Here is a 24,586-nt window from a genome sequence, read left to right on the forward strand (position 1 = left end):
TAAAAGAAAGCACAAAGGCCCAAAAATAATCTGAAATAAATGCGACATGTACTTAAAACTGCATGTTCTTGTGTCGCCCCCACAACATCAACTTTGAAATGTTCAGTGTTTTATAATTAGAGGGTTAGCCTTCCTTTCGTGGCGACTGAATGAAATCCTTACCCGAGCGTGCCACGCCCTGACATGGGAGGGCTCGGCGGCTTCTGCGTGGGCGGATTGGTCCTCGATAGTGTTCCTCCTCTGATAGTCTGATTGTTTCCATGTTGCTGTGGCAAGAAGAAAAAACACGTATTCAACAGACGAATGACTTCAGGCACTTATGTGACAGAAATAAAATGTTATAGGCTGCCCAGATTAAGACTCTTCGACACACAGATGTATATTTTAGTTGAAAATGTTTGAAGAGTTATGTAATGCCACCTTGGCTGACGTTTAACTCTTGCTGCTAATTGTAAGTTAGAAACCTCTGCGTTGTTTCAACAAGGCTACTTGTATAACACCAAATAACTAAAGCTTTAAAATGAGCAACATCTGGTTTTTCAGTATTTCAAATTACACATACATTTTCTGCAATACTTTATTACACACATAAGGATACGAGTTAAGCTTTGTCTGGGTAGCCTAGAAGGATTTTGAATAATCTATAGAACATTTATAGACAACTACACAACATGTAAAGGACGACACACACAGTTGGTACAGTGACAAGCAGGGTGTTCTGGGAGAAGAGGACTACAGTACAAGTCTGTTAAAGGGAACAACATGGGAAATGACAATAATGATTACACATACAGGGGTTTGTTGTGAAAGGGAGTTGAACTGGGATCTATCAATATTACATTCTAGTAAAATGGGTCATGTGACAACCACACTTACCTTGGCTTTTAGCCACTTTTGAAGGCAAAGGAGAAAAAACAGGAGAAAGAGACAGAAACAGGGCATGTCAAAATGGCCATGTCCAAACGGATCAGTAGAAGTCAAAGTACAAGCGAGCAAAAAAAGTGGTATTTACACTGAGTAAACATTTAGCAAGGCCCAGGCAGGTCAGCGGTTAGAAGTCATTCTACCAGCTCCTGCCTGCTGCTCTTTTTCCTCAGACATACAGTACCACACCCAGTACCAGACAGACTAGAAGCAAATCACTGGGATCTGATGGCAAAGCTATTGTGCCCAATTAAAAACACATTTGATCTCAATCTGAAAGTGAATTTATCTTTGTAAATTAAAGGTCTGTTGCATATATATGGATTTTAAGTCTACTGGGCATTCATGTTCATTTGGTTCATATTTTCTTTTGTACATATCCATGTTTAGATTCAATTTCAGATTATCACATCACCCGCAGCGATTAAAAACACCTTTGTACTTGGTCGGGCTGTTGTCAAAGAGAATATAAAGCCAACATAACAGTGGGGTTTGACAACTGCCGAGTCAAGTGGCTCATCTATAATGCAGCTTTCCTAGTGGCCTTTGCAGAAAGCATTGTAGCGTCACAAGACCACGGTGAAAGCGTGAAGATGAAACCAAAAGCACATTCCTGGCGAAGGTCAGCATGAGAAGAGCTTTCTGCCTCTTTAAAAAGAGAGAAAATCTCTGAATGGTACATTTCCCATTCAAAATTTCACTCTCCCCGGTTTATCAGAGCCAGGCGAGATTCCATTTTCAATCTAGGTCATGCTAGGAAGGCAAAAGCCTACTACAGCATTCTCTTATCTTCCCGGCTAATGCTGTATCTGTTCTGCTGCCGAAACCAGAATGACAGCGTGGAAATGCTTGAATAATTTCAAAGTTCAATTATGGGACAGACTCTGGTTTAGATTACGGCCATTATCAAGTCCAAAAAGGCTTAGCCTGCTGAGCTGGGGTGAAAATCTAAGGTAATGAAGTCTGTCAAAGTGGCGTGATTAGCAAGTAATCTTTCACTTAAAAAAGGGATACACCCCCTGAGCTTGGGTTTGTTGACAAGGATACATCCCAAACAATTATCTAACAAGATGACAACTGTGTACGCAAATCTGACTTTTCTTGCGGGTGTGACATAACAGTTGCTCATGTTGAATTTGTTTGTTTTAACTCAGATTATAACTCTTAAACTCACACTTCCCATCTGCTCCTACATTATTTGATTATTGGGTAATCAATTAGCTAGTATGTTTAAAATGTAAACCTCTTTTTATTGATTTACATTAGTTGAAACCCTTTTTTTCGCCAAACCCTGCCAATCGTAATTAAATATTGATATGCTCTCTACTAATTGATCTTGTAATTGACTGGCTACACACAAGGGCTTTACAGGAAACTAAACATGAATCTGATCCAATATTACTGTATTTAACATGGTATGAATGAATCACTGTGTATGTGACCCTTCAGTTAGTGCTTACAGTCATCTAAAGAACAAGATAATAGTATTCTTTGGCATTTTTGGACAGGTGTAAGAGGAACAATAAGACAAAGCAGCCACAGTGAGTTGTTAGGTGAAGGTAACCATCTGTTTTTACAGTGCTTTCTATGGAAACATTTCTATCACTGTGGAGAAAATAAAATCAGATTTTTGACAACATGGAGTTTGATGTGGCTGCACTACAAACGGACACCAATTGCTCTTCTGCTGAACTGTTTTGCCGTCTCTCCCTTTAAACTAACCTTTTAAACTCATACACGACAAAACATCAGCTGACTGGAAGAATGAATTATCTTTGAAGCTCAAACATCACACCACTGTTAAAATGCCTTGAGAAAACATCCGGATCTGTCAACTAAGAGATTTCATTTATTATTGATATGACGCTAAGAGAAGATTATCTATCAGATGAATTTGAAAGTCTTTATTCTCTCAATTCATCTTCTTTCTTTATTGCTACTTTGGATCTGAGAACAGCTTCTATTAAATCATTTATGTGAGCACTTTATTGTCTTTTCTCTGCACTAGAGCTCACGCCGTGGTGTTTAACTGTACAAACATTGTGTGAGGCCGTAAAACCAATTCAAAATGTAGGCCAGTGTAAACACTCAGGCACATGCAAAGCGCTTCACAGTTAACTGGAGGCAATGGACATGATTTAAACTCCCATTAAAGTATTGATCCTGGTCAGTAAGTAAACCATGGCTATAGATATTTTATACAAGCCGGGTATCTGACAGCAGCCATCACGGCATACTATATGAATTAATATGAAGTATTGATTGATATTATTGAAAATATTGATTGGCTCTTTGGGCTGTGACATGCATAGATGAAAGGAGGTGAGTGATATAGGACGGCTGCATGAGCTAGTGTGTATCTGTGTGTGTGTTCCCCGTCACATTCAGTAACCAAATTTAAGAATAAAGAATCTGCTGGGATTAGGACCAGAGTAATATGCAATGTTCTTTTAATAGATGCATCAAAAACACTCTCAAAGCAGCCATGAAGCACGATGGTTTCGGTAATTTGACACTATTGAGCGATGACGTATTGCTATCCTGATTTTTAGAAGCTCTTTTGTTTATTCTCACACAGTAGAGTCAGGAATGTGGATGACTCGCACAAGCCTCACTGGGATTCTGCTTGTTTTTTGCCCCGTGAGCAGATACATGATATGTTCTTATAAATGAACAGGATATATAGACCATTCAATATTATAAACAGTATCAGAGTAGCTGCTAAATAGGTTGTGAGATAATAATCTGTTGATTTAAAGTGGACCTATCATGCTATATTTGAATAATATATTGTAGGGCCATACCTATATAAAACATGTATGCAACGTTTTTTTTTCAAAATACCAAACAGATCATGCATTTTAGCCATGCCTCATTTCACTCTATTTGCTCTTTTTGAGCACTGTTTTTGCAAGGGCTGAATCTGTGAGAAGTCTTCTTCGCTGCTTTTGTGGCAGACTACAGCGCCACCTACAGGCCTGACATATATACTACAGCATCTCTAGCGCTTTCGAATGGCAATGGCCGTGGCTGTGTCCTCCTGATAGGTGCGGAGCTCCTCGTTTCTGACGTCAGAGATATTTCAAATCTGTATCAGTCTGTATCAGATCCGTTGCAGCCCCGTTTTTAGAGATTTGGGTATGGAGGAAAAGAGAGAGGGTTGTGTTTTCTGACACTTGGTGAGTTCCCTAACACACCGGGAACACATATTCATGTATAAAAGACGTACAAAAGTGCATTTTGCATGATAGGTCCCCTTTAAGTTTTTGATGAAGACTAATGCATACATTAGTTGTTTTTTTTTAAACTCAGGTATTTTTTTATATCTAGTTACTGTAACTCTTCGTTAGCCTCCTTGAGAAGGTTGTGAGAGATTGTGGTAGTAATTGTTTTTTGAATGGCTGTTGGAACTTTGGACAGAGCAGTCTAGTCATAGCTTCATGATGTCAGGCCTTATGCTAAGCTAACATCCCTCCTCTAGCTTCAGATTTAGCATAAAGACATGAGTCCCTTTTTAGAAAAAGAGGGAATTAATACAGCTATTATAATAACACCTCTTTCAAAATAAGCAACAGTTCTTGTATGTCATAAAACATCTTCAAACTATTTTAAGTACAATTTGAACATTAATAAGCAGTGTAAACATGACCCCTTTGATGGGAACACACCCAAATAAAATATTTTACACCCCATCCTCCCACCATGACAGTACACAGTAAATTGAGTGTGACACAATGGCTTTTATCCTGCCTTTAATGCCTGTAACGCGGCATTACGGTAATGGCGGCCCTCTAACTAGATCTATCTGAGAGCTGCAATTGATTGGCTGATTGATGGGGGAGAAAACGCTCAGGGGGGAGGGTAGAGAGGTCGCAAAAATGCCTTTGGCCATCAGGAAATGATGTCATTACCACCACCATAAGGATGACCCAGTGACCGCTAACGTGAGCTCTAATGGCAGAGTGGGAGTTAAAATGTCACACTTGGATTATCAGAGTGTATCACATCAAAATCAGCTTCTCCAGAGCCCTTTAGATTGCACTGATGTGAAAATAAACTACAAATCGAATTCTAACAACATCATTCGTCTGCTAAGAGAAACTAGAGAACGAGATTACGAGGACGGTCCGAGGCCTAAGTGCCTTTAAAAACGTCTCACAAATCTGTCCTCCGCTCGCCCGTTTACAGATCATTCTAAGAATAGGGCCGTTTTCTGAAATCTAGATGATGTAATCACTTTTTTAGTTCATCTCTACCCCCGACCAGTTCCCACCAACCCACACTGAAACGTATTCCTGTAGGGTCAGAAGGGGTGCTTTCTGAAGATGAAAGAGATGGAGTGTGAGCCAGAAAACCAGCAAACCTCCGGCAAGGAAGAGAGGAAGGGGGGAGGGAAGAACATGAGACATAGTGTAAGAACAGAAGCAGAATAACTAATGGAGTGTGTACAACTCTGATGAGGTAGCAGATCTAAAAGTCGAGAAAAATACCCCAAAAATCTGGAACACTCACCTTGACACCATGGCCGACGTCATCCAATACATTGTAGTCAACAGGCTTCCTGATGTACCTGACAGGCCGCTCCATATTAGCCGGCGCTATGATCTTATGGGTCCTCGACGTGTTCTTGTTGGTGGTCAGGATCCCGATCTCCCGCCTGGCCACTTTCTCTTTATGGATGTCCACCGTCTGTAAATGACAGCGAAGACAGAAGATGTGATCGATGGTACGGAACAACAAGGTCCTCTGGGATTCAATATACTCCTCATACAGCATCTTAAGAAGATTTAATTTAATCATGAGGCTGTGCTTTTCATCACCGAGGTCGTAATCGTTTTACAACAGCCATTGCCCCGGACACTAATAAAATCGATTGTGATAATGGCAGAGCCTGAAACCAATAATGGATGAAGCATGTGTTTCTGAACATATATTTGTGACCTCAAAAAAGAATTGTTGAGATGAGTTTATTGACTACTGAATCTAGATTGTAGAAGACATTTGACGGAAAGGAACCCTGCATTCAAACATCAAAATTCATTGTGTATTAAACTCATATCCTCCCAGATGTCTATTATTATAAAAGGACTCTTTCATCTCCCTTTTTTCAAAATGCTAGGGCCAAATTGTGATGCATTATTTATACTCCTCGAAAGCACAGTGTTTTCTTACTGAAATTGCACTAATGTTCCATTAATTAGCCAGTCCCCTTTATAAAAATGAATTACTTTAATAAATATGCATTAGAAAACCTTGAACACTACTGGCTCAGAATAATAATATAAACGTGTTACTGAATTCTAAAAGTTGGGTTTTGTTCATAAATGAGTCTGTTTACAGCTCAAAGATGTAAAGTTTCTAAGCGTAAGTCCAGGAGCTGCTGCCCTTCCTCTGAGAGATGAAAGGCTGCAATGTCTGCTGAGGGCAGACCAGTAAAACGATGGTCTCTCAGGGGGGAAGGAGTCAGCGACCAGAGCCAACAGAGGAGTCCTTTCATGCCACAGGGATCTGGAGCAGCACTGAGCTCTGTTTCTGTTTCACTGTATAGCCTCAAGTATCACTCAATCCAGAGCGAGGGGAATCAACAACACTGGTGGATTTATGCGTTGTCCAGCAGTACAGTCCTCTCTGGACAATATCAAGTCTAATTTTAAACCGTGACATTAATGGTATAGTAGGCCTGAGAGCAGACAAGCTCTAGTGCAGTGGTTCTCAACTGGTCAGGCCTCTGGACCCACTTTTTCCTTTGTCAATAGATCGCGACCCGAAATTTCAAACCACTCAAATATATTCAACCAAAAATTGTGCTGTAATATATACACTTTGCAGCATACATTATTAATGAAAGTGAAGTACAGTGCATATATCTCTTCACAGAACTAAAGTATGCTTTTAATTAAGGTTTAATGAGATGATGGAATCAAAGCTGAACTGTAGAACACAAAAAGGCACATGTGCTGAAAACCCAACCCCAGAAGGGGGGTCTGTGGGAGATTCTCCCCCAGGAGATTTTTAGAAACTACGCATTCTGGTACACTCTGAGAGGAAAATAAATTACTATTTTTCTACCTGACATATTAATAATATTTTATGCCATTGTTTGTTTTTCACTTTGTTCTGACAGCTTGCTGCTCCACACAGAGAGAAGAGTAAAGAGGAGATAGTCTGTGTAAATTACTTTAACTTGTGGGTAAGGGTAGATAGCTCCCATTGTTCTGTGACCTGTCAATCATCAAACCGGGGGTCATATTTCATTATGTGTTCATTTGTATCTGAAGTTGTACCCATGGATGTATAAAGAATAGTCCTACCGTATTCTCCGTGGCAACAATCTTGATTCTGATTGGCCAGAAGACTCGAAAAAACATCAGCAAAGATGTTTTATTAAGAAGATGATCACTACGTGGCAGAAGTTTTCAAAACCGTTTATGGTCTCCGGTACTTCCAGTCCAACGCCTACTGCATGCACAGCGTTCGAAATCGGGCCTTCAAAATAAAAGTTTGACTTTAAAAAAAAAAAGATGATGCAAAGCCGATTTTAATTCTTACAAGGATATAACAAAGTGGATTGTTAAAAATGACAGAAAAAAAGAAGATCAATATTTCACAACAGCCAAAGTTGCTCATACATAATTGCTCCCAAAGAGATTTCCCATACAAACGGGAAACATCTGTTCTTTTCCAATGCCCTGTTGCGTCTGTTTGAATTAAGAGGGATGACAGAGCGCTGACTTCCGTCATGTTTTTTTAACCTGAGCTGCCAGAATACAAGAGGCTCTTAATAGTGTGATAGAGTGCAGTGATAAAGTTTTCCAAATGAGGCGAACAAACCAATGCACACATTTTCAATTTTAGCAGCATGTGAAACTAGATTGCAAGTCCTCCAATGTGAGTGAATTTGAGATATTCATTTGATTCCACAGTTAAGAGATAATTCCCAAACTGCCATGAATCATGATGCTCTGAAAACAGCCCAAATCTTATCGGAGATTTTGTTTCCATTTGCAGGGTAGTAATGCTGATTGTAGGTCTGTTTTTACTTCAAAATCTTAGCTTTAACCTCAGTTCACCTCATTGTGACCCCAAAACAAACACATCTTTAGAGACATTTTTAATTAATAGGACCACGATAGATCACAAGAAATTATGGGGAAGAAGCGGTTTTCTGACAAAACTCAAAAAGAGGAAACAACAAACCAATGAAACCAACTCCTCCTCCACAAAAGAACGTTTTTTTAAATCATATATATATATATATATATATATATATATATGCTAATTCTGTAGCTAAACTTAGTAAGCATCTGGTCTTGGCTGAACACACTCCCCTTATCAGAGAGAAACGTGTGGACACATCATCGCAGCTGGCATAGGAGGGAAGTGAGAAGGCAACATGGTGTGAGTTAATCTCCTTCCTGTATGACGAGAAAATAACCCTGCTGTAAGATACAAGTGTTCTCAGAAGGGTGTATTTGACCCTGTCAAGAGCTCTGCTGACCGTTGCCCAAAGAAAGTTAAGAAGATCTGACAAAAATGTAAAGGTCTGACCCAATGGGGAGCTCCAATGGCAACTTCATAGTTAATTTCTTCCCTAAACAGCTTCTTCTTGACTTCAACTGGCACTAAACGGTGTTTACTTGATCCCAATGGTCCATCGGTTTGGTGGAAAGAGACTGAACTCAGAAGCTAAACTAAGAGGTGGATGATTCACATGTTTTCAACCACTGTCAACCATATGTCTGAAGCCTGTGGGTGTTTTTCCAGAACATTGAGTAGTTTGGCTCTGGTGTTTGGCTTATCCATCAACTAGAGGCTTTTAGGATTTAAAGGGTCTCTCTTCATGATTCTTTTTCATGTTTTACTCATTGGCAACTCTTCCTTCCACTCAATTCTTCTGCTGAATCCTTTGTCTTCTCTCACTCAATATACATCCCCCCCCCCCCCCCACACCCAGAGAAGAGTCACCCATCAATACAACTAGGGTTAGGATCTAGGTCATATATCGCTGCCAACACCATTATCATCATCCACACGTTCTAGCCAGACGAATCCAGCCGATTACTTTGTACAGAAATAGTTCTTCCCTTTTTGGGATACAAGTGAGTCAGCACAGTGGTTGCCACAATGACAGCTCCTTGTTGTGTTGCTAGGAGCAACCAAAGCCTAAATATGTGTGATTAATTTCTTCTTTATCCAGATTTTTGCCATTTTGGTTACCCCTGCACTTGGACACGTTTTCCAGCTCTAAAAATGGGACACATTAGTCAGCTACTGTGATAGTTTGGGCTTCAACACCTAGGAATCTGATGTGATATCGTGTCACTCCAGAAAACATTGCCACGTTTGACAGGCTGGGCAGTCTAGGAGAGAGGATCTAGTTTTGTAAAACTAGGTTGGTTTGCCTTTAAATTCAATGCATCCTGACTGACTGGATGAAGCATTTAAAAATGGCAATCTCGCTACTAACTTTTCTTCTTCATGTATTGTGTTCGTTTTGTTGTGTTTTGTTCTTGTTCTTCATTTGTCATTTACGGGCGGCTGGCTTTTAGGTGCAATACCGCCCCCATGGATTATAATACTGCCCTGAGTGACAGACTTTTTTCCCACTCGTAAAAAAAGGCGTATTCGCCGTGTGACTGCATGTGCCGAACCGTGACGTCCGAACTCCGAACCGTGACGGTACGGGACGAATACCGTTACACCCCTAGTAAACTTACGCATACGTTGATATAAAGAGTATAAAAGTAATTCAAAAATAACCTTTATTGTCGTCCATCAACAGCAGGTGTGTCCTGAACAATGACTCTTCCTCCATTGTGTATTGTTCTCTGTGTGTTTGTTGGCTCTCGTTTGACTGAAAGCTTGGACAATAAAAACGATAAAATGGAGATAAGAGTGCAGGCAATTTATTTGTATTGACACAATTCTTTGTGTACAGCTTTTTAGACCTATGGAAGTTTATGATAGATCTGAAAGGTGAAATTAGATCTCTTCCGCGGTGAACTTATTTGACCTATCTTCCTCATACTGATTTAAAACTGCCTGATCAGGAGGTGTGTTGGTTTGGTTTTTGGGAATAGGGTCAAACGTGGACATCTCTCAGTCTAGTGGAACAGCCAATTGATGCACCAGGAAGGGAATTTTGAAGATAATGTAACATGACAACTCCCCACCAGACGAACAGGATCAGTTAAGAGGACAATACAAAAAAAGGGGGAAAAACATGTCTGTAGACTTCGATATGGAATTGCCGGTTTCACTTCAACAACAAAAAGAAACAGCTTTTTCAGCGCTTTGGCAGATTGGCCTCGGGGTGATAGGCTCAATAAAATGCCAGCTATGCACAAACGCATAGACAAACAAAAAAGCTGCACAGCATGCGTAGGCGTAGTAGGGCACTTACACACTTCATGTGGGAAATAGTACTAATAAACAAACACACCCAACGTACAAATGTGTCTGTGTACATGTGTGGTTAGCCTGACCAGACCAATGTGCCAATGGTTAATGATAGAGTTCAACTGCATATAAGACATGTTTTGCCAAACTCATAGCAAGGCATTGTCTTGCTGCTCCTCTGAGATACCACACAACACTGAAAAGTAATCACGCTGTCCAAGGATGTTAGGACATGGACTTGTTTTACTGGCGTGTAATTTTCATAAACCAGAACTACACATAATGATGAAATAAGACATGTCACAAGCCATTCCTGGCTGACAGCTAAAATAATCTTGTTTTACAGCAGTTCAGGAATTAGAAATCCTTGGGATTACGAGAAGATAATAACTATGAAGCACACGTCTGCTAAACACATTTGAACTCCAGTATCAGGCTTACTGTGCAAGAGGATTTATCTCAATGGTTGGAGGCGCCAACAGGTGAAGACAGGCTGATGAGGACATGAACGTTTCTCCTTCCGATATTTTACAGGAAACAGTAGACTCTGGAAAGCTCTGCTTCACGCTCACACTATAAATTACCAACGCTCACCCAAGAGAGCAGATTTGAAGGATTTGTTATGCTCCGTGTGTTCCAGGAGTTATTTCATTATGAAGTACTGCAAGTGTGCTTTTTCTGCTGCGCCCGCTTTTTCTCAACCTGCCTGTTGGCTTCAGCTAAAAACAATAATCTGTGTTGTCTGAAATAACTTCCTTTAGAGAAGGATCCTTAACAGGTTGTTTTTGATGAATACAGAAACCTAGACACTTTAAGAGCCTGGAAATGTGATTATCTGTCCGTGTCATTAAGACATTGCGGGGTTTGGTTGCATCAATATGTCCTGAAATTACTGTTGGTGGAGTTGTGACAGTTTAATCTAGGTTAAAAGGACAATCAAATCAATTGTAGAACTTCACACACTGTTGGTACCAACAATAGTGGGCTATAGATTTATTGTGTTCATTTTTCATCCCATGACCCCACAGGTTGATCTGTGGACGGTCCAAACCCCAGAAGCCACTGCTGTAAGGCACCTAGATTTGAACCTGTACATTTCCAGTCGCCTGGTTTCATTCTTGAGCCTGTCGGCTTCTGTAGCTCCAAGTCATTTGTTTCTCACTGTGTTTGGCATGATTTGTCGAAACAGAACAATCCCACACTCCAAACCTTGCAACTAGCCAAGCTAACGCCTCTTTGTCTGGTCTGTTTCTCAGTGTGAGTACAGCCAGCACATCTGAAGCCTGTCATCTGTGAAGTCAAACTGTTATCCGAAGGCCCTTCGGTGGGGCTGTTTGTATGATCAGTTAGAGCATCACATAGCATGGGTTTCCATACACACTGAGCCAAAATGGGAGGTCAAACACCCCGTGGGGAGTTCTCGTTTGGCAGCTTTTTGTTAAACATCCCTCAAAGAACAGATTTGTCTGGTAATTAATCATGTGTAGTAGGATAAAGCCAAAAGCGGAGGTTGTGAGAGGATTTTAATTGTGAAACCTTGGAGGGATTTTCTATCCCAGCTGGGAAAACGAAGAGCCAGTACAGCGTGCCAAGGTCGACACTTTGTTTGCTAACACAGCACATATGGAAACACCTCCGACCGTCCACACTCACAACAACGGCCTATACAGACATAAATAAACCAGCGACTGTATTCGCCATGACACAGACAGTCTGTGGTTTGTACTCGTTTAACTTTTGTCTAGTTTCTGAACAGATATGAGGAGCTGTGAGCTCTGAGAGCTAACGGCTGATGTTGGTTTTGTGTTTCGCATTGAAGATGACGTCACGTTACTATAGCTACTACCCCAGGTCCTAAACTTTAATGGAAACGTAGCATAAAGTGAGCCTGGCCTACCAAGGCCTAACTATACCGTACTAAGCCGTGCGAGGCCCTGCAGTGGAAATGCGCCATTAGATTCAGGGAACAAAAAAAGACAACAGATTGTGACTTCAATAAGGGGAGATTGGTTTCCATGTCAGCCCTGTTTATACAGAGATGTCAAATAATTGCTTAGATTATTCTTAAAAAGGGAGGAACTGCAGAACAGAGGTGTAATGATTAGATCTAATTGCAGAGGGTTGTTAAGGGGGAAGGAATGCACTGGTAATGATGATGATGCTCTGCAGTAGGGGGGGGGGGGGGGTGAAGGGGAGAGCAAGAGAGGAAGTTACCACAGAGCAGAGGAGCTGATGATTCACTGAACATCAGTCATTTAACCTCTATTCACGCAGGACAGAGAGCATGTGCTAGCACACTTCATATTTAGGGCGTGACACCTCACAATGAAACACACAGCAAGCTAATGCAGCAACAATGTTTAGGGGTATACACATGGATGCTTAATCAAATGAAGATTAGACAGACGAATCAACACCTTATGTAACTTTTAGAATTTATTTATTTTGTCTATCTGACATTTGATGTTTTCAAATAAGAATGTGCTGTTTGTCCTCTGGTTTTTGGACTGTTTTGGTGATATAACACGAGAGACATAACAAGCCGTTTCTGTCTTAGGGGGAATTTTGATTGGCCTTTCTCTCTGTTTTGTGACATTTCAAGTCTAAACAATGTTGGGGATTAATTAAAAAAACAGCTATCAACAGATTACAATTATTGTTTTGCTGCAGGGATAGTGTGAGAGTAAACATTTTCTAATACCGGAGGCGCTTTAACCTACACATGTGTGGCATTCTTATCCAAAAAATGTCCTAGAATCAAAACAATTATTACTATTTTAAAAAACAGTCAAGTATTTAACTGCTACAATTTTAATAATGGATTAACAATTACACCTGCCAAAAATTTTTTTTTTATGTTTTACGTAATTTTAAGCTATGAATATCGTTTTGGTACGGACAAAACCAGCAAACAAAACGTTTCGAAGATGTCAAAATGGGCTCTCAAAAGATTTGTATTTTATTTAAATCTTTTAGATCCAAACATGCAAATTATTACATAAAAAAAAAAACATTGACATAAATAATGAAAATAACCTAAATTTAAAGGTTTTTTTTTTTTTTTTAATGAAGAATGATATAATGAAAAACCATGTGAAACTTTTTTCAATCATAACTTGCTTTATCAGTCCCATCTTTTCATAAAATCTGAATAACTACTGCCCGGAGGCAATGGACCACACAAAGATTCTAACACAAACACCACAAACAAACACTGAAAACGGAAAGAGGCATCGAGAGTAAGTATACATATTCAACAGTGAAAGAAAATACAGACAAACTCTGCATTTCACAGCCAGGCAAGTGGGAGAGACCACCAGGAGAGGCAGGAGAGAGACCAACATACACAGGCACCATTGGGATCAGCAGGAAACACAAGGCACGCACACACACTCTCTCACAGAGACCTATAAGGCTTCATTTCCTGTTTGGATGAGTGCCATTCTTCCTCGACGGGAGGTCAAACGCCCCACACACACACACACAACATGCAATGCATGACAACAATACTATAGAAACACATTTTTCTGACCACATTTCCCCACAACTGTTGCCTTAGACTGACTCAGTACTTCCTTCCTGCTAAAATCCCACAATAAAAAAAAAGATACAAATATCTTACATGTTATTATTTATAGCTCAGCATGTGCGTGGGTGTATCACTATTTCGAGGTCAGAGGTCTTTGTGCTGAATTTGTCGGTAATTGTTTAATTTGTTTTCGTTATCGCATCGACTCATAAAGACAAGCATACACTAAGGATGTAACCTTATACCATGGCATCATTTGCTGGAGGGCAACTTATAATTGATAGTGGCCATACTTTTAGAGGAACATATCGGTTTGTTTTCATTCCAGGTTTGCTCAGAATGCCATAGTTAAACAAAGAGTGAGCTCTACATTGGGTATTGTGCTGAACCATGAGCTGAATGTATTTGTTTACCCATAGCATGCCAAAAGAAACAATATGCATTTATATTGCTGTTCTCTCCGTTTTTCCTGAACGATTTCAGTTGAAATATATCCCCAAGTTTCCTAAAATAAAGTTGCTTGTATTCCATTGTTATGACTCATTCTCCACACCAACGATCCCTCAATGAAATGCCACAGGCTCCGAAACTATGACTCACTATCACTTTTTTTTTTTATGGCATTAATGACAAGTTCAGATTTTTGTGTGTGTGTGTGTGTGTGTGTGTGTGTGTGTGTGTGTGTGTGTGTGTGTGTGTGTGTGTGTGTGTGTGTGTGTGTGTGTGTGTGTGTGTGTGTGTGTGTGTGTGTGTGTGTGTGTGTGTGTGTGTGTGTGTGTGTGTGTGTGTGTGTGTGTGAATGTATACCTTTGGGTTCAAATGTCTATTTCTAAAAGGATGTGGTGCAGATCAGATTTAAGAGAATAACTAATGCATTAAACTTCAGATCTTTGTCAGTGGAGAAAATATGAAAATCAGGATACGGGAACTGCAGCATGACTTGGGTTGACTGTGAATTCCCAACACACGCAAACCCTTTTCTTCTTTCTTCCCTTTCTATTTGGGGTATCACAGAGGGGTTTTCAATGAGAGGCATTTTGTTCCGCCGGACACACAAAGCGCTCCCTGTTCGCAGTCTCTTAGCAGCCACTTCACACGCAGCACAAGGTGGAAGCCCCGCAAGTGACTCTATTTAACCATCAGCCCTTCCGCCTCAATACTGCGCAGACCCCGGCTTGTGAAAGGGAATGACAGCAGGGTAGGTTATGCAGATACAAATACCTGTCAACACACACACACATACTTGAGCATCTGTTACTACTGCGCACACAGACACAAGCACACACATTTTATTATTTTGCCATACTGCAGCCTGACACTGCCATCCACTGAATATCAATAAGTGTTTAGGTAAAGATACGACTTTAATTAACACATCCACACACATCTGAAATGACTAAATGTCAAAAATAAAGTTTAACCAGTTGCAGAAAACAAGGAACCAGTGGCCAAAAGTCACATAGGTTGGACATCTCAGTACTACAAATTGGCATCATTGGGTTCTATAAAAAAAAGTTTGGAGTACATTTGTAAATAGTTCACATTTAAATTGCTGAAGAATGGAATCATTGGTTGCAGCATTACAGGTGTTTGAATGCAGTTTGTTTTGAACTCTGAAGTTGAGGAAGTGAGTTTAAAGGTGGGGTATGTCACTTTGGAGAAACCAGCTCGAGTGCGCCAGAATTTGAAAATACACAGCCGGAAGAAATCTGCCACTTCCTCACAGAGCCCCTCCTCCAACACACACGAACGTGCACATGACCAATGAGGGCACGAGATAAGTTTGTGCACAGATGGAAGGCTGACAAGCAGGTAGGCCATCCAGTTATTTTAGCCGGGCCGGCTCAGATGATTGGTCGTGCTTTTTACAGCGCTACGGCTTCCACAGATGACATTTTTTTATGGATTTTTTGTCAAAGCACTTCAGATATTCATTGCTATCGAGATGTTAAGAGCATTCCATGGAATATAACAAACAGTGTATCTCGAGCCGGTTTCTCAAACGTACAAACCCCACCTTTAATTGCTAAAGATTCTAATTATGACTTTCAAAATCGTGCATCGTATTTGTTCCTTTTTTTAATGCATTACAGTACAGTACAGGGAAACCAGTTCCAGTTGGAGAGATACCATAACCAAGCTGACACACCCTGACCAGAGTTAAGCCCTCCCAACTGTGGGCACATCCACAGAAACGGCCCTGACGCCAGGCTACGTCTCACCACACACTGACTGACACGCTAATGTCAGAGAGCATCCCATCTTCAGGCGAGAGTCAAAAACGGAACACAATGACAAAAATAGAAACAGCTAGTATGACTGTACTATAGTCTTGTACATTCTGCGGCGTGTTTATCATTGGTGTCTTGAGTCATAATGTTTCATTGGTATACTCCTGAGAAAACACTGTTCCACTGTTAAAACGACAGATATCCCACGAGCTGCAGACTTTCCTCTTCATTACCCATTCAGCAGAATGCAACACGATAATGATCCACCTCTGGACCTGACAGTGGAGCAATAAAACACACCCACGGCCCGCAGAGCTCACAGCCCTGTCTATATAGTATTAAAACAGAGATACGGATCATTAAAGGAAATGCATTGGGACTTCCTCTCTCCAATCATATAAAATAACTATGGAGATGAAGAATGATGAAAGGTCCCCTATTATACGGTTTTTCATTAATATATTATAGGTCTCAGATATACATGTCTCTGAAGTGTTTAGTTCGAAATACCAAACAAATCATTGTAGCATCCCATAATCCCCTCTGTTTCAGCCCTGTTTCAAAAGTGCTGATTCTCTGTCTGAAAATAAGGAGCCCCTCCCCACGCCCCTCTGAGAGATATTTGGTTTAAAATAACACAATGGTGCTCTAGGAGGAGATTCAGGTGATAAGGTGTGTGGGGGGGGGAGGAGTTACCTTGGTTGGTGATTGGCTAATGGTTACACAAGCCAAAACAAAAATTGTTATGACATCATAAAGTGGCCAAAATCTGATCAGCTCATTTTCAGACAGGGTTTTATCTAAATGGATCAGGACAAAAAGAGAGAGAATCTTTTTTCCTGAAACTTTCAGAATCTCTTTACACAGACGGGGCCCCATGTTTATTCATAAAAGACAAGAAAAAGTGGATTTTGCATGATAGGTGACCTTTAAGGCATTATGTGTTTTGAAGTTTTGAAAGCTTCATATTTGTAGGGAAATGTTGATCAAATAGGAAAAGGCTGAAGGAGTAGGGTGTTTTTCTTGAGGCTATACAGATTATCTGGAAGATAATGTTTTCACTTTTCGGACCTAAAACAAGAAGGAACACTTTTTTCACTGACCCATCATCAGTAAATGTGACTCATCATGACACAAACTAGTCCATATTCACCATGGTTACACAAACATGGATATAAAAATAGCAGAGGAAGAATGGAATTTCCCATGCACAAGGCAAGAGCTGGTGATGAGTACTTAAGACAGAAGTCAAACAATGTAAGCTCCGCCTGGGGTTAAATGTTTGGCAATGGCTTCTTACTTCTGATCTCAGAGACCAAGTCTAACTGCCTCTCAGACTTGGCCCAGAGGGTTGTCATGGAGACCAAGGCAAGCAGTGACCGTGGCATAGGCTAAATGCCATTTGTCAGATATTGACTCCAAACCTGAAGGAGTGTAAATATGCCTTTTTGGTTTCTCTCTCTTGCCTTTCTTTGCTTGTCATCATCCATCTTCCATTTCCTTCATCCTTCCCTCCGATTGCCCGGATCTCTCTGCTCTCTCTCCTTCTCTCTCCCTCTCTCTCTCAAACCCTCAAGTCTCACAAGTCCTCTTTCCTTCCATTAGGCTGACCTTCAGTGAAATCTGAATGATTTTCTGGCGCTCCTAGCAAAGCTCTGACAGAGGAAAAACACAGATAGCATCCATGGGAAAGAAGTGTAAAAAGGAACTTGCATTCCATCACAAATGACTCCCTAACATTATTAAGAATGTACACTACATTACAGACGGTGTTATACATGTTCCCGGTTCAGTGAATGCCTCACACTTCTAATCTACGACATGCCACCTGACCGGAGCTCTCTGTTTGATTTGTCTGAGCTCTTAATGCCTTCATTGGATGAGCGGCTGGATTTACCTGCACATGGCAGAACCCTCAAGCCATGGCAAGAACAAAGGTTGGGAAAAGAAAACATTGCCGTTTAAAGCAACATATTTTGATACACATAAGTTAGATATGACCTTATATATTGATGTGCAACACTGATTTTTTTATCGAAAAAAAAAATCAATGAATGATGATTTTCTGGAGAAAGAGGTAACTACATGAACACCAGACAGAAAGTCTGAATTTGATAGACTGATAAATCAAAACAGGTCATCACATGAATGCAAGAATTCTGTAAAAACGAAATATTGTCCTTTAAAATTTGAAACATATCAAGGCCTAAAAACTAATATCAGAGAGATAGCTATCAATGTCTTCAGAGTAAAGCAAGATCTCCTCATCTGATAAAGTATGCATTTATATTTGCCAGGGTATATATGTATACCATTACATTACATATACTGCTTCAAAAAGCACTTTTGTATAGGTTCGAATCATTGTATTTTGGGAAAATTGTTGTTGATATTTTTCTGTCAAATAACATTATATAAGTATATGGGGATAAATGTTACTAATATGACTACAGGCTTCAAGACAGACCTATAATGATGTCCTTATGTGTGTTAGGGCTGCTATGTAATCAGAATTGCAGACCAATAAATACCAGTTAAAGAGATTGTGTTACATGTTTTATAATGTGTTTTGTGGCTTGTGCGGAAAAACAGACCAGCAGTCATTTAGCCAAACACACAGCCAGTCAGACACTTGTGCAAGACTGATACCAAATACTGAGTAATAAAAAGGAACCATGGTTACTAAAGAAGTCCTTGTACTGTGTTTGAAAATAACAGAGTCTGTTTGAAAGTGAAAAGGAGAATCGGGGAGCGTGGGGTACCATTCTTCACAGCTGTACGGTCTGTGGTGTGTGTGTGTGTGTGTGTGTGTGTGTGTGTGTGTGTGTGTGTGTGTGTGTGTGTGTGTGTGTGTGTGTGTGTGTGTGTGTGTGTGTGTGTGTGTGTGTGTGTGTGTGTGTGTGTGTGTGTGTGTGTGTGTGTGTGTGTGTGTGTGTGTGTGTGTGTGTGTGTGTGTGTGTGTGTGTGTGTGTTTCTGACCTGGGAGATGTGGTTGATGGAGGACTCCATGCGCCGCAGCTGCGAGGCCTGGATGTCCAGCAGCTGCAGCACATTGTTGGCTAAGGCATTGATCTGGTAGGCCACGCTGGCCAGGGACTGGGTGGTGTAGGCTTTGGTCTCTTCCAGAGCTTTCCTCTTGTCCTGGGCCTGAAAAGAGATTAGAGAGAAAAAAAATGGATGAAAAAAAGATGTAAGAGGAACCCAGTTACTGTTAATAATATCAGATAACATTCTAGCCCTGTATCCAGGTCAGGTTTGTGGTGGATTCAGGCCAATAGAGCGTCCTTTTCCCACCCCAGCTGTAATTCCCCAGACACCATGCTCTCTATGGGAGGATTTGAGATGATGTAACCCATCATGCAGCAGCCATACTGGAGGCTCTGAGAACAGAATACACAAAACTGATTACATATCCGAACTCGAAAGGGCTTGAGATAATTAAATGTACTTGGCATATTCAATACTTTGTTTTGATTTCATTAATTTCTAATGAGGAAGTATCCTTTTGGAGGTTAAACGGGTGCCTACATTTTATTTACTGGAGGTAAGCTAAACAGTTCAACTGCTTACACTTAACTGCATTATCAACAGAACCTGTATTTACCCGTATTGAGGCAAAACTATGCTTATTTTGCACATATTGGAAGTGGATGATCCTTTATAGGAGTTTTAAAATGTCCGGGAATTGCTGTAATCAGCTGTTACTACACTGAACAAAAATATAAACGCAACACTTTTGTTTTTGCTCCCATTTTTCATGAGATGAACTCAAAGATCTAAAACATTTTCTATATACACAAAATACAAAATAACCATTTATCTCAAATATTGTTCACAAATCTGTGATAGTGAGCACTTCTCCTTTGCCGAGATAATCCATCCCACCTCACAGGTGTGGCATATCAAGATGCTGATTAGACAGCATGATTATTGCACAGGTGTGCCTTAGGCTGGCCACAATAAAAGGCCACTCTGAAACGTGCATTTTTGCTTTATTGGGCGGGGTCTGGGGGGGTCCGAAAACCAGTCAGTATCTGGTGTGAGGGGTAGGATTAGGGTTAGGGGTAGGGTTAGGGTAATGTTGTGAATCGAGTGGCCTGTGTTCGTCGTCCATAACATACGCCTGTCCATACCATAACCCAGTGTTGTAGTCAAGTCACCAATTCACGAGTCCAAGTCACCCTCGAGTCACCACTCTTCGAGTCCGAGTCCAAGTCCGAGTCACCAAGGGAGAGTCGTAGTCGAGTCCGAGTCCAAGTCCGAGTCACCCAAGGAGTGTCCAAGTCGAGTCCGAGTCATCATTACCTGTGTTCGAGTCCAAGTCAAGTCCGAGTCACTTAAGAAGAGTCCAAGTCAAGTCCGAGTCACTTAAGAAGAGTCCAAGTCAAGTCCGAGTCACAAGTCTTCATGTATTAATCTTCGTGGATATATGTTTTGAAATGTAGCTGCTCCTCTACATTGCTGTTATCCTGTCTATTGAACTGCTGTGAAGCGAGTTTGGCTACAATTCTTGTAATAGGTGCTATACAAATATAAAGCTTATTTCTAATATTAATATTATTATTATATATAAATAAACTATATTTAAAATGAGTTACCTTTTAGAGAAGTGATTATATTTGTATGCCAATATTTTCCTATGGTAAAGTTTTCGTTTTGCACTTTTATGTTGATAGTAATAAGATCGGGACTCTTATTTTGAAGGAACTTTTACGGGTTAAATCAGTTTACTGATAAAGATTTAGCCCCAGAAAGCACATGGCTACTTAGCATGCAAAATGACTTCGTTCTGCATGTTAAGTAGCAATGTGCTTTCGTTATCGGCTGAATCTTTATTTAATTATTAGATCACGTTACTCTGATGATAGTGTTCAAGACAGCTTATATGTCTGAACTCGATCCTTAGAGTAATGTGTTACGGAGCCTTCTCTTCAATATTGTTTCCACATAACGAGAATTTTGCGCTGCTCTTTTCCCATGTGGAAGCAGAATTTGTGAAAGCATACAGCATGATGCGGGGTTCCACCTCTAGGCTGGAACAGCGGGGCCCAGTACGTGAACTCGCCATACAGGATAGAGGACATCAGACTCCAGAGAAAATGTGCTCGAGTCCGAGTCCAAGTCGGAGCGTCAATGTACGAGTCGAGTCCGAGTCATCGTGGGGGGGGGAATTCACGAGTCCGAGTCCGAGTCCAAGTCATCCTGTGCGAGAATTCACGAGTCCAAGTCCGAGTCGCGTCAATCAGTGCGCGAGTCCGAGTCAAGTCACGAGTCCCGAAAATCGGCACTCAAGTCCGACTCGAGTCCGAGTCCAGGACTCGAGTACTCCATCTCTGCCATAACCCCACCACCACGGGCCACTCAATTCACAACATTACCCTAACCCTACCCTTACCCCTAACCCTACCCCTCACACCAGATACTGACTGGTTTTCGGATCTAATCAGCATCTTGATATGCCACACCCGTGAGATGTGGCATATCAAGATGGCATAAAGGAGAAGTGCTCACTATCACAGATTTTTTTCAGATTTGTGAACAATATTTGAGAGAAATGGTTATTTTGTGTATATAGAAAATGTTTCAGATCTTTGAGTTCATCTCATGAAAAATGGGAGCAAAAACAAAAGTGTTGCGTTTATATTTTTGTTCAGTGTATTATCAAAAGTTCAGCTAACATTTTTTCATAATGTTTGATACTCACGTAATTTATTGATTAATTAGCTTGCAGCTGCTGCCTAAAGATGCACCCATATTTCTTTGTATTCTTTATACATTTAGGGAGTTTTCCACCTTTCAAGCCTACAGGCCATGAAGTTTTGATACAAAATATTTCCGCGGTGTATTCCTTAAATGTATACAGTAGAATTTCATTGGCATCAGAAGCTGCAAGCGGCCACTAAAATGAATTACCCTGCTGGCAAGTTAGCCTGCTCACAAGGCCAACAAATGAAGAAGAGTGGTTGTTTTAAGTTAACTGAGCTGACAGCACAAAATCAAACGACAAACTAATCATGCTTTCCACTTGTACGTGGAATATGGAAATTGGAGCCTGTGGCGAAGGTGGCTTCGTCACTATGGACTGACGGCTTCAGGCCGGGTGATATGGCACTTTGTTGGCATGATTGCACAGTATAGGTTGTCTGTGGCTGATGATTGTGTGCACCTGGTGTCCTGTGTTGTCTCCTCCCCCCTCACCTGTGTCTTGTCGTGATGATTGGAGTGTGGGTATTTAGGCTCTGTTGCCCTGTCTGTTGAGAGGGCTGGGTGTGTGTGTGTGAGATCCTTGTGGCTGCAGGATGGGTGAAAGGAGAACCGCAGATTGAGGCGGTGAACTTTGTGCCCATGTTTTTAATAAATGCCCACGCCGGGTTATATTTTTGGACGTTCTGCCTCTGCCTCCTTGGTTGGTCGGACCGCTCAATTGTCAGCTTCACAGAGCCGGTCCAAAAAAACATTCTGGCCAGGTTAAACTTGTTAGCAATATTTGACAAGAACTATTCTGTGCATACAAATGCTACAACAACATATCCTCAGATAGAAGTTGGACAGTGCTGTATGTATGACAGTTTTAATGAGACCAAAAAGACAGAGGTGCCAAAAAAGATTACATTACAACGGTTTTCACTAAGGTGCAGCATGGAGCAACCATCTCTATTTTTAAGTAAGGATTGTCAAGGTTCTCCTGGAAATAAATAAATATGTCTTCAGGGATGTTTCAGTGGAAATGACTGTTTGGGAACTCGGAAATTCTGACAACCCAGTTCAACATTGATGGCACCATAGTGCTGATTAGGGATGTCCCGATCACCTTTTTTGCTCTCGATCCGATTCCGATCATTTGATTTTGACAATCTGCCAATACCGATTTTTCCCGATCCGATCTTTATGCAATGCATTAAGAGAAAAAAAAGGTAACAGACAATGGCTGGTCATCCAACGCCATGAATTCAGCTATCTTGGCTGTTATTCTTTTGGCCTTTTCACTGTTCTGGGGCAGTTACTCTTTCCTTTTAAAAGTCTCTGAAAGTGTCGGTTGTTTCAGTGCCGTTACCTGTGTACTCGTCGTGTTGTTGTTGGTGTTTGTTTCTCAGGTGGCGTATTAAATTGGTCGCGTTGAACGTAGCTCTGTTCTTTCCACCACGCGGAACCTCCGCCTTGCAAACATTGCATCTGGCTGTTACACTGCCTTCGCTTTCAATTTTATAATACCTACAAACTCCTGAAATTTTCTCTGTCCTGACTCTTGAGTAACCAGCTGAACGTAGCCTCTCGTTAGCTTGCTGCTACTATTAGACACTGCGCCCACTGTGTTGCCAGATTTGAGAGAAATAAGCAACCAGGTCTGTGAAAACAAGCCCAAAACATACATGATGTTGTGTCATTTTAAACCAAAACTAAGGCCTCAGGACGACTTTAAGACGTGAACATGGTCATTTTTGTTTTGTAACATTAAATAAAATAATAAAAATATTTTATAAATAATAATAATTCCCGATTTTTTTTTTCCGATTCCGATCTTCTGAAAATCACGTGATCGGATCGGGACATCTCTACTACAGGTAGTTTTCCACAGTTTCATTCTCCTTTCAAATGATTCCAAACAGAGAATAACAACGACGGTTACAGAGAGGCAAAAAGTGGCGTAACCAGAAAAACGGTGCTTTCTGAGGAACCACCTCACATCAAACAGGCTGGCAAAGAGCTGAGCTCCAAACTGAGCAATCCTGTTTGATCTCTGCAGGCTCATCACGACGCTGCCACTCATAAAGCGGAGTCCAAAGACCGCTGCCTGGAGGGGGGACACTGGACTTTGATAATAAGCTTCCGTAGCAGGGGCTAGGTGGTGGTGGAAGCCATGATTACTGGTTGCAGTGGGAAGGGGGCAAAGCAGAAGAAAAGGGAACATTTGGTCATAGGAACAACCATGTAACTGCGTGTCTCATTACTGATTCCACTATGGCAGCGCACAACTAATCCTGAAGCAATCCAAAGGGCTAAAAGCTCCTGACCTGGAGAGCTGCTGGCTGGGTGGCTGCAGGAGATGACTGTGTTAGTTGCGTTTCCTTTAGTGGGAATCAGAGCGGCAGATGTGTTGAGTGATAACAGCCTCAGAAAGGAGGAGAGATTCCTCCAGAGGGCTCGGAGCATTAAGGCCATCTGTTGAAAACACATTCATTCGTGTGCATACACAGACACCTACTACTGACACTGCAATATGCAGTGTGGTAAATGAAGCTACAGCGGCATGAACACATATTAAACAAAAACAAACAAACCAAAGGGGATGCAGTTTTTACTTTATAGGGACATTTCTAACAGATTACTGGACAACATATGCTCGCCTGTGCAGGACTGCTGGCCTACATATAAAGCTGCAAGTTAGAGATCAGTTATATCAGGGGTCTTTATTGAGTTTTACTTAAAATTAGGGCTGTCCCCCTCTCTGCGGGGGGAAGAGAGAGTCTCCCTCCGCAGCCGGTTGGCGTAGTTTTGGCACAGT

The 24,586-nt window shown here is 41.0% G+C and overlaps 1 protein-coding gene across 11 annotated transcripts in view; it reads right to left on the minus strand.

Moving 5' to 3' along the window:
• The window catches only part of abi1a (abl-interactor 1a), a 55,364-nt gene that overhangs the window by 19,856 nt on the left and 10,922 nt on the right, over window positions 1–24,586 (minus strand). For 7 of the 11 annotated variants that reach the window (XM_034108421.2, XM_034108419.2, XM_034108424.2 and 4 more), the window contains exons 2-5: window positions 19,063–19,230; window positions 5,437–5,613; window positions 877–891; window positions 163–266 (exon numbers count right to left, since the gene is read on the minus strand). In XM_034108421.2, coding sequence (XP_033964312.1) covers window positions 163–266; window positions 877–891; window positions 5,437–5,613; window positions 19,063–19,230 — 464 coding nt within the window. The remainder of the gene's footprint in view (window positions 1–162; window positions 267–876; window positions 892–5,436; window positions 5,614–19,062; window positions 19,231–24,586) is intronic. The other 4 variants (XM_034108420.2, XM_034108429.2, XM_034108423.2 and 1 more) reach the window with 1 other exon arrangement.

The sequence above is a fragment of the Pseudochaenichthys georgianus genome, chromosome 20, assembly GCF_902827115.2.
Source record: "Pseudochaenichthys georgianus chromosome 20, fPseGeo1.2, whole genome shotgun sequence".
NCBI lineage: Eukaryota > Metazoa > Chordata > Actinopteri > Perciformes > Channichthyidae > Pseudochaenichthys > Pseudochaenichthys georgianus.